Genomic DNA, 11,016 nt, shown 5'->3' on the forward strand with positions numbered 1-11,016 from the left:
AAGAAAGTGTTCTTAGTAAAGTGTTTTTACTGGAGTCTCTCAGTTCTTTTATGCTGGTTACATTGTGATCCTCCAACAGTAGAATATATGGTGTGTAGCATTTCCCACATTTATTTGATATTTACCTGTACTTCTGCTGCCATTTTCCAGAGTAGTGTGTAAAGGAATATAATTTGGGGAATGTGGTGTAGACCTCTTCTTTTTCTTTTCTTTTTTTTTTTTAATATTTAAGATGGAGGTTTAGGAGCTTGGAGAAAAGGAAGGACTAGGCAGAGAAACAAAGGAACATCCAGTAAAGTTTAGATTGAAAGCTTCTAGAATGAGGTCAGGACTTGAGCCTAGCTACTGGCACAGTGCCCAGCACGGCACTTGGCGTGGGTGGTGCATAGCAAGGAAGAAGGGAGAAATGCCACAGGGAGCCACTGTTTTGGATGTTGTCTGAGCAGATTATTGACACAATCATATCCTTCTTCTTGGCCTCTCACAGGGTGTTGTGCTGGGATGTTACTTTGGGCCTGCTGCACTCTACATTTGGGCAGTGGGGATCCTGGCTGCAGGACAGAGCTCCACCATGACAGGAACCTATTCTGGCCAGTTTGTCATGGAGGTATGTGCTGGTGTAGGATAGAGGGAGGTAACACAACCCTTTTGTTGCTTCTTTTTTTTTTTTGAGATGGAGTCTCACTCTTGTCACCCAGGCTGGAGTGTAATGGCGCGATCTCTCAGCTCACTGCAACCTCCCCTCCCGGGTTTGAGCAATTCTCCTGCCTCAGCCTCCCAGGTAGCTAGGATTACAGGCTCTGGCCACCACACCCGGCTAATTTTTTGTATTTTTAGTAGAGATGGGGTTTCACCATGTTGGCCAGGCAGGTCTTGAACTCCTGACCTCAGGTGATCTACCCACCTTGGCCTCTCAAAGTGCTGGGATTACAGGCATGAGCCACTGAGCCCGGCCCCTTTTGGCCCCTTTTGTCACTTCTCAATCCCATTCTTCTGAGGTCTCTCCTAAACCTCCCCAAAACTTTTTTTTGTTTCCTGTTGCAGACAGTCATCCTGCTCCTATGTTTTCTTCCAGGGATTCCTGAACCTAAAGTGGTCACGGTTTGCCCGAGTGATTCTGACTCGCTCTATTGCCATCATCCCCACTCTGCTTGTTGCTGTCTTCCAAGATGTAGAGCATCTAACAGGGATGAATGACTTCCTGAATGTTCTACAGAGCTTACAGGTGAGGAGGAAGCTGAGGAAACTCACATCCTAGTTATTCAGGTAGCATTATGTACTGCCCTTGGGTACCAAGCCTAGCTGGGTGCTGGGGGGATATTGAGAGGAAGGCAGAGGCATGGTTGTGGTCTGCAGTAAATGTATATGAAATCCTTGGCATCTAAAAGGATTGTAGAAATGGTTTGGTTTTTTAAACCTGTTGAATGCGAACTACGAGCTTTACTTACACATGGAACACAAAATTGTAGTTCATTAATGCAAAGCAAACATTAAATGAACATATAGGACACTGTGCTAGGTCTTGTGGAGGTTAAAGAGACAAGTCACGTACAAAGGTTTGTGCACTATGTTAATGACAGCTCTACAGAATTCAGTGTAATGCCCAAGCATGTTGGGATGATAGGAATAATTATTTCTCATGGGGTAGTTGAGGCAGCATTTATGTTTCCATTTCATTAATTGTGCTGTTCTCTAGGGTGATACAAGGACCCACAGTAATCCCATCTGATCTTCTTTCTTTTCCAGCTTCCCTTTGCTCTCATACCCATCCTCACATTTACGAGCCTGCGGCCAGTAATGAGTGACTTTGCCAATGGACTGTGAGTGTACTCTTCTTCGTTCCCAAAGGGGATGCTGATATGGGGAAAGGGTATCTTCATGCAGTAGGCCAGTCAGACGTGAGACACAGAGGGAAGTGATACGCTTTGAGAGGTGATTGCTAACTGCTTCCTCTTTGGCTTAGAGAATGGAAACTGTGAATATAGTAAAGGAAGAGAAAGCACATCTTTCATTTGGAGGGGAAAGAAAGTTCAGCTTTTACAGCGTAACTCTTTAGCTTCAGCCACTGAAGTTTGAGGCACCGTAATTCTTTGTTAAATGATCTTAACAAGAAAGGCATAAGTTAGTACCTTTTATATATGTCTTTAAAGGATATGAGGTATCTGAAGTGACTTGTTGCATTTCTGGGAACATTAATAAAATGACTCATTGCATTTCTAGGCCTTGTTGCATCTCTAGGGACTTAAATATTAGGGATTATTTGTTGGTGTCTTTTCCCCACTGTTTCTCCCTATCAGTATCTAACTTTGGGTGATTTAACTTAGACTTATGAAGAATCTTTTTTTTTTTTTTCAAATTAAGAACAATTTTTTCCATTCATTTTGAACTGCCTCTAATTCCCGTCCTGTTTACTCCACAGGATGCAGTTTCCTTTTCTGTCTGTAGCCAAGTTGGATTATTCCACCAGTGACTGTGCTGATTTCTTTTACAGAGGCTGGCGGATTGCAGGAGGAATCTTGGTCCTTATCATCTGTTCCATCAATATGTACTTTGTAGTGGTTTATGTCCAGGACCTAGGGCATGTGGCATTGTATGTGGTGGCTGCTGTGGTCAGCGTGGCTTATCTGGGCTTTGTGTTCTACTTGGTAAGTCCAGCCTGGAAGAGCAGGGGCATAGGTATCAGGGATGGTAGAGGTAGGGTTCACTGACATTCAGAAATGAACAGACCCAGGCTGGGCACAGTGGCTCATGCCTATAATCGCAGTACTTTGGGAGGCTGAGGCGGGAGGATTAATTGAGTCCAGGAGTTAGAGACCAATCTGGGCAACATGGTAAGACTCCATCTCCACAAAAAAAAAAGAAATGGGCCGGGCGTGGTGGCTCAAACCTGTAATCCCAGCACTTTGGGAGGCCGAGACGGGTGGATCACGAGGTCAGGAGATCGAGACCATCCTGGCTAACATGGTGAAACCCCGTCTCTACTAAAAAATACAAAAAACTAGCCGGGCGAGGTGGCGGGCGCCTGTAGTCCCAGCTACTCGGGAGGCTGAGGCGGGAGAAAGGCATAAACCCGGGAGGCAGAGCTTGCAGTGAGCTGAGATCCGGCCACTGCACTCCAGCCTGGGCGACAGAGCCAGACTCCGTCTCAAAAAAAAAAAAAAAAAAAAAAAAAATGAACAGACCCAAAAGAGCACATAACAACCTCGAGACAATTTATATGAAATTGTCAAATCAGCTGTTTACAAAATAATATTTCTAACCATAAAATTTACTTTGGTTACTAAGATTTGTCATTTTTTCAATTTCTGTCACTTCTGTAGTTTCCATTCTTAGTAATTCCTAACAAGAGAGTACAGTATGTTTGAGGAACCAAAAGAAGGGTAGCAGTACAGAGGATGGAGGACAGTACAAAACAGAGGTGGCGAATGGGGCATGCAGGGTGATTTAGAGATTCGGGGTGGGACACATGCGGCCACAGCCCCCTTCAGCTCCATCACTTACTAGCTGTCCAAGCAAATAAGTAAATAGTGATAGTCTTTCCTTGACTCTCATTCTAGAGTCATTTTTTAAAAATCATGGTTATAAAACTATAGCTACATGAAAAAGTATGTAAAATTTATATTCCAATTATAAAAATTTTTTTTTAAAGTCTAGAATTATATAAAAATGGCAATATAATTTGTTGTAGGAAGGTAGGATTATAGATATATTCTCTGTTTTCCAAATCTTCTTTAACATTGCTTATATTAATAAAAAACAGCCAAAATAACAACAGATCCATTTCCCTGTTCTATATAGGTTTCTTTGAAAAAACACAGGGGTTGGGGATAAGGAATAGCAGAATTTATATCATTTTTGCTGCAGAGAATGGCTAAAGATAGAGGCTGGAAACCTGCTGTTAACCTCTAGAACACTTCCCCACACCAGTGTGCCACACGTTAGATACTTTATTGAGAAAATTACTTCAGTAAATGTTGAAAAATTATTTCCTAGATTGATATATCTCTTCTTTTTTTCTTCCTGATAAACTTTGGGCACACAAAGACTGTACTGATCCTGTAATCTAGGAACTTAACTTCAAGGAAAACCAAGTAACTGAGTATGTCCTTGACAGGAATTGTTTTTAAAAATTCACTATACTAGTTAGGGGTATCCTTTTGTAATGCAAATTGGATATGAAGGTGCCAGTTTGTCCTCAGTCAGCCTAAGGCTAATGAGCTTGTTGAAGACCCATTTTATTATTATTTTTGAGATAGAGTTTTTCTCTGTTGCTGAAGCTGGGGTATAGTGGCATGATCTTAGCTCACTGCAACCTCTGCCTCCTGGGTTCAAGTGATTCTCCTGCCTCAGCCTCCTGAGTAGTTGGGACTACTGCCACATGCTACCACGCCTGGCTAATCTTTGTATTTTTAGTAGAGATGGGTTTCACCATGTTGGCCAGGCTGGTCTCAAACTCTTGACCTCAGGTGATCCACCCGCCTCAGCCTCCCAAAGTGTTGGGATTACAGGCGTGAGCCACTGCATCTGGCCTGAAGGCCCATTTTTAGAGAAGAGGGCTGATTCTAGAGTGGGTTACTACTGTTTAGCTTCAAAACAGGAACTTCATAGAGCAGCTTAGGAGACTACACCAATTGTATTAGTCTGTTAGTCATTCTCCTCATCATGGGGAGGACTGAGGAAAAGTGGACTTCCGAGAACTTATAGTTGGATAAAAGAAACAAACAACAGGCTGGACGAAGTGGCTCATGCTTATAATTTCAGTGCTTTGGGAGGCCGAGCCAGGAGGATTACTTGAGGTTAGGAGTTTTAGACCAGCTTGAGAAATATAGCAAGACACCTTGTCGCTACAAAAAAATTAAATTAGCTGGGCATGGTGATGTGCGTCTGTAATCCTGGCAACTCAGGAGACTGAAAAGGGAGGATTGCTTGAGCCCAGGAATTCGAGGCTTCAGTGAGCTATGATTGCACCACTATACTCCAGCCTGAGCAATAGAGGGAGACCTTGTCTCTAAAATGCAAAATAATGATAAAGATTAAAAAAAAAAAAAGGAGAACCACAGACACAAAGCAGTAAGAACAGAGAAATTCAATATTAAAAATAGTATGGACAAACTTTGTTGAGGAAGGCAGATGATTTTTTGAAAGGGGGGCGGGGTTGAGAGAATGACTTGTGCAACCCTTGGTGGTAGAAGATGGGCACAGCTGGATGTTCAAGGAAGGGAGCAGATTTGCATTTGAGAAGTGCTGTGTGAGCAGTCATGGCTCTTCAAAGAGCCTGGTGAGTGATGACCATGTTTTGTCTTTCAGGGTTGGCAATGTTTGATTGCACTGGGCATGTCCTTCCTGGACTGTGGGCATACGGTAAGCATCTCTAAAGCCCTGCTGACAGAAGAAGCCACCCGTGGCTACACTAAATAACACTGGATTAGTCTGTCTTCTGCAGGTAGCCATCAGAGCCAGTGTGTTTCTATGGTTTACTGTGTGAACATAGCCAAAAGTATGTGCCGTTGCACAGACTGCATTTATGACTCAACCATTGGTTGGAAAAGACTTTGTTTCATGTATGTTTGAAAGATGGAATTATTTTTTTCTTGCTGACCTCCTAACCTTGGAACTGGACTAGGGTGGGATCTTTGAAAAGCTGACATTTGCTGCTATCATTCCAACACTAAGTTCTTAAGTAGTTGCCCAAGGGCTAGCTCAATTTATCCTTGGGAGAGACAAGGATATGCATGGTTCTTAACCAGGCTATATGTTTAAAAAAAAAAATTGGAAAATGAAATACATTTTTTATTATTCAAACTAAAGAATGAGTATGCAAGTTTTATTTATCAAAATTAATGGATTTTTAAAGGCTGAGAAATTTTCCTTATACATACCTTTTCAATTATTTTAATTATACAAAATTCTCAACTAGTATAGCTTCATCCATATGAAATATAAAATTAAGAGACACCCTGCTGTATCAGGTTTAGGATTCTTTGAACTTATTTACACTTTAATTTCTCAATGGAAGTTAAGAGGGGTGAGAAAACAAAGAAGGGGAAAAACTGACAACTAGCAAAACCAGCACCACATCGCTAGGTGGTGCTTACTAACTACCTTCTCAGGATTTTCCTCAGATTGAAAAGCTTATGAGAATTTCTTGGGAGTCTTAATAACCTGCCTGTTAGTATAGAGCTTTCCTGATGATATTTACTCTTGAGCACATGTAGTTGTAAAACCTTCACTTTCCTTCTCCAGGAGGGTGGTGATAGAAAAAGATGGTAGTATTTATGAACTGATGTTCTCATGAAATGTTGAGGGTGGGGAGAAAAGACTTTAAGGGGGAAGGAGAGCCATCTGTTTTGTTCCTAAAGGCCACCTCTCACCAGAATCGTCATGTTTTTCTGATGCACCACTCTGCTTCACGCCCAAGATGACTTGCAAGGCAATCTCAGGAGCTGTGGACTTAACGGTTGCAAGGCACACTGTCTTTCTCAGCATTCTCTGCAAGTCAGTAGGTGTCAGTATGGTTGCAAAGTTCACTGTCTCAGCAAGGTTGAACTGGGCTGCCTCTCTACAGCTGTTTCCTCAGAGGGAAAAATCTTGAGACCAGATGGTGGAGCTCTGGAGTCAGAGGAAATGAGTGTCTTCAGCATGAAGCTGCTGCTTTTACTTCAGCCACTTCTGACATTTTTACATACCGAGCCTGAGATTGTGTGATTATCTCAAATCAAATCACTTTGATGGAGATAAATAATCAAAACTGTTTTATAGCCATTGACTTGGTGAGAACAGTAATGGGAAATGGTGTTGAAGGACTTCTCGTTTTTGGAGCTTTCCTTCCAGAGTCCTGGTTGATTGGCGTTCTTTGTTCATCTGAGCCCCCAAAAGCATTATTACTGATATTTGCACACAGTCAAAAAAGCGCAGACTGGATGGATGGTCTTTTATAAGGCATTTAAGAGTACACTGCTGTGTTTCACGGACCATACATTTTTCTTAGCCCCTCAAGTAATATAGCACAGAGTCATGAATGACAATTCCCCTAACCATTCCTCTTCATATCTGCCTCTTCCCCTTACCATTGTAATGCCCCAAACTGGTCATAAAGGTACTCTGTGAAGATATTGGGGACTGACATCTTAAGCTCTCACCTGGCTGCAGTAGGAAAGGCCAAACTGACAAAAAAAATAAATAAATTATTTGTAAAGATGATATGGTAAAATGTACCTTTGCCCTGGGTCTGGGTGGGTCCAGTCAGTCTCAGATTTATAAGCATTTAGGAGCCTAGGTAAAAGCTGCTAGTATTCTTTTAAAAGTTATATTTATGACTTGCAATGATAGAAAACTTCTTCCAATTAAATGGCATTTTATAATATTATGTGTGTACTTCACAGTGTTAAAAATACCCTCATACCTTATTGCATTTGATCCTCACAGAGAGAAAGTGCATTTTAACCAGTACTCTGGGTGCAATAAACAATACGTAAGAAATTTAAGTCCTCCAATTCCAGCATATCCAGTGAGTTTTGGCAGTGTGTTTATGTGGAATGTTGAAGGATACACAATTGTACTTTATATAAATTGGTTCTTGTTCTCCTTAAATGTGACATGAAATAACTGTGCTGCTACATTATACTGGAAATTAACAGGGGAAAAGGGAAGAGCTCTTGGCTCCCTTAAGGTTCTGCTAGTGGTGTTAGGAGTGGTTACAACTGAGCTTTTAGTAACCATTTAACCATATGTAAACTTGGTTTCTAATTAAAAAAAAAATTCTTTTTCCAATTTGGTTTCCTGGGTATTTTTTTAACCCTGAAATCATTTATTAATAAGGTTTCAACAACTTTGATACAAAAATACTGAACCAGCAACTACCACCTGGAATGGCACACTAAGTCCACACTGTTAGGATTTTCTCCTTGGAAAGGATAGAGAAATAAATGGATTTAGTCCTCAGAAGGCTTGGATTAATTGCAGATACCAGGACATTAATTTCCCTTTACCCACTTAGTCAAATGGTTTTACATAGCTAAAGGTCACATCATTACCATGTTTAAACTTGGGAAAAAAAATTTTATTCTGCTTTTCTCTAAGCTGAATATTTTCTACCTGTAGTTTATTTCACTGTTTCACTTTTACATTCTATATGTGCTGCCAATGAAAATTACTATTTGAAGAGAAACCAAACTCGTTTAGCTTAAAGATCAAGGAGCATTTTGGCAGACCTGATATAAATGGAAATATTGGCACCATTTATTAAAAACAAAGGCAGAGCTCAGGCACAGTGAACTTTACTAGACACATGACAGGAAAACCTAAGTCAGCAGTTGATTTGTCCCAGGCCTGTCACCAGAACTTCATTTTCCCTTTCTCTGTTGTAAGCCTTCCCTGTAAGTAACACAGTGGAAATTATCTAGGAAGAATTTTGTTCTCCATGTTGTCCTTCCTCATTTAGTGCTCTCTCCTTACTTTGGATTTAATTTCAAAACTAAAATAGGACGCAAAACAATGTGAAGGTCCTGTTTGGAAACATTTCCTTTAGCTCTGCCCTCTGAAATACCTTCTGCTCCTTCATTGGTAGGGCCAGTGAATCTAAATGTGTCAGCTTCTCTCAGCCCCTTAGCTTATGAATGTAAAAATGGCTCACTCAGTACTGTGTTCTAAGACCGGCCTGAACACTTGTATTATCTCATTTAATCCTTGTAACAACAAGAGGATCAGCCTCTATGTAGATGAGTCAACTGGAAGGCCAAAAGTAACTTGCCCATATTTACATTACTAATGAAATGCGCAGTTGGCATTTGAACTCACATAGCTTAACTCCAGAATCCATGTTTTCATTCCCAAACTATCCTGTATAATATGTAGTATACCCTTCAAGTTGGGTTGTCACCAAGCTTTGTTGTTTATCAGCACAAGGAACATAACACACTGAAGCATTTGTTTCATACTCTGATTAGTGCTAGAATATGGATTAGCCAGAAGTTGCCAACTGGTAGATTTTGGTCCCTGTGCAGAATTTTAAAAGTAAGCTCGAATGCTTTTGGCAAGTGTAGAGAATGGACAGGGTCCTCTATGGTCCTATGCCAGCAATAGCCAAGAGTTACTAGTTGAAAAGTTCACTCATTTGCATTAGCTGTCTGCCCCTGGAAGTATTTTAACCCATTCCCAGGCCATTTATTCTCATTTCTCAGTGTCTCAGAACAATATAACAAACATCTCCAATGAAGGTGGTCTATCAACTAAGTCATCTAAGTGACACTCTGTGGGCATCACAGTTCTAATACTGCAACCCTTGCTTACTACATATTGAAGAAGTCTACCACCGTTGCTCACTTGGGAAAGGCTTCAATGAATTGTCAGTATATTTAATTGCTATTATTTACTTAAGCCTGAATTAAGCAAGCTGATGTCTGAAGAGCTGTTTCCATGCTGTAAAGCCAGTGTAATACAGTGTTTTCTTAGCCCACTAGTTGGAAATAGTTTTATCTTGGGCATCATTTGGTCTAATCTGTCTTCACACAGTCATCACAGCAAGCCTGTGAGGTTATACATGGCAGTTTGTAATGTGTTAAATATATGTGCTGAAGACTAACACGAGATAGTATGCTGGTGTACTTGGCATTTTTTTTTTTTTTTCTGAGATGGAGTCTAGCTTTGACACCCAGGCTGGAGTGCAGTGGTGCGATCTTGGCTCACTGCCACCTCTGCCTCCCAGGTTCAAGCAATTCTCCTGCCTCACCCGCCCAAGTACTTTCACCACCATGCCTGGCTAATTTTTTTTTTTTTTTTTTTAAGACAGAGTCTCACTCTGTTGCCCAGGCTGGAGTGCAGTGGCGCGATCTCAGCTCACTGCAAACTCCACTTCCCAGGTTCAAGCAATTCCCCTGCCTCTGCCTCCCAAGTAGCTGGGACTACAGGCGCACACCACTAAGCCCAGCTAATCTTTGTATTTTTACAGATGGGAATTCACTATGTTGATCAGGCTGGTCTCGAACTCCTGACCTCGTGATCCACCCACCTCAGCCTCCCAAAGTGCTGGGATTACAAGTGTGAGCCACTGCTCCTGGCTAATTTTTGTATTTTCAGTAGAGCCAGGGTTTTACCATGTTGATCAGGCTGCTCTCGAACTACTGACCTCAAGTGATCTGCCTGCCTCAGCCTCCCAGAGTGCTGGGATTACAGGTGTGAGCCACTGTGCCTGGCTGTACTTGGCATTTTCAAATGTAGCATTTATTCACATTTTACAAATAAGTAGAATAAGGCTCCAAACGTATATGTGACATGCTGAAGGCCATAGGAAATGGTAGAGTTAAGGGCTTGAACCCAACTCCAGTGCCTTTCTATTATACTAAAATAGGGATAGTTGCTGCCAATAAATTTATAGTCTGCATTCAGCGTTAACTTAGAGGTTGTTGGTGCCAAAGGATAACAATAAAAGCTCTAAGTAATAACAGTAGGGCTAAAATGAAACTCAAATTGTTCCAAGGTGTATTCGAGGAAGAGAAAAAGTAAAAAGAAATAACTTCATAGCCAGCCTAGGAAACATGCAAAACCCTGTCTACAAAAAAAATTAGCTGAGTGTGGTGGCACACACCTGTAGTCCCAGCTACTTGGGAGGCTGAGATGGGAGGAAGGCTGAAGCCCAGGAGGTAGAGGTTGCAGTGAGCCAAGATTGTATCATTGGCACTCCAGCATGGGTTACATAGTGAAACCTTGTCTCTGCAAAAAAAATAATAACTTCACAGGTCCAGGCCAGGCGCGGTGGCTCAAGCCTGTAATCCCAGCACTTTGGGAGGCCGAGACGGGCGGATCACGAGGTAAGGAGATCGAGACCATCCTGGCTAACCCCGTCTCTACTAAAAAAATACAAAAAACTAGCTGGGCGGGGTGGCGGGCGCCTGTAGTCCCAGCTACTCCGGAGGCTGAGGCAGGAGAATGGCGTGAACCCGGGAGGCAGAGCTTGCAGTGAGCTGAGATCCGGCCACTGCACTCCAGCCTGGGCGGCAGAGCGAGACTCCGTCTCAAAAA

At 41.9% G+C, this 11,016-nt stretch overlaps 1 protein-coding gene across 3 annotated transcripts in view; it reads left to right on the forward strand.

Annotated features, from left to right (window-relative positions):
- Window positions 1–11,016, forward strand: part of SLC11A2 (solute carrier family 11 member 2) — a 50,431-nt gene that overhangs the window by 37,472 nt on the left and 1,943 nt on the right. For all 3 annotated transcript variants that reach the window (XM_017861534.1, XM_017861536.1, XM_017861537.1), the window contains 5 exons: window positions 488–607; window positions 1,076–1,225; window positions 1,747–1,820; window positions 2,492–2,645; window positions 5,308–5,361. In XM_017861534.1, coding sequence (XP_017717023.1) covers window positions 488–607; window positions 1,076–1,225; window positions 1,747–1,820; window positions 2,492–2,645; window positions 5,308–5,361 — 552 coding nt within the window. The remainder of the gene's footprint in view (window positions 1–487; window positions 608–1,075; window positions 1,226–1,746; window positions 1,821–2,491; window positions 2,646–5,307; window positions 5,362–11,016) is intronic.

This window comes from Rhinopithecus bieti, unplaced genomic scaffold, assembly GCF_001698545.2.
Source record: "Rhinopithecus bieti isolate Rb0 unplaced genomic scaffold, ASM169854v2 scaffold_56806, whole genome shotgun sequence".
Taxonomy (NCBI): domain Eukaryota; kingdom Metazoa; phylum Chordata; class Mammalia; order Primates; family Cercopithecidae; genus Rhinopithecus; species Rhinopithecus bieti.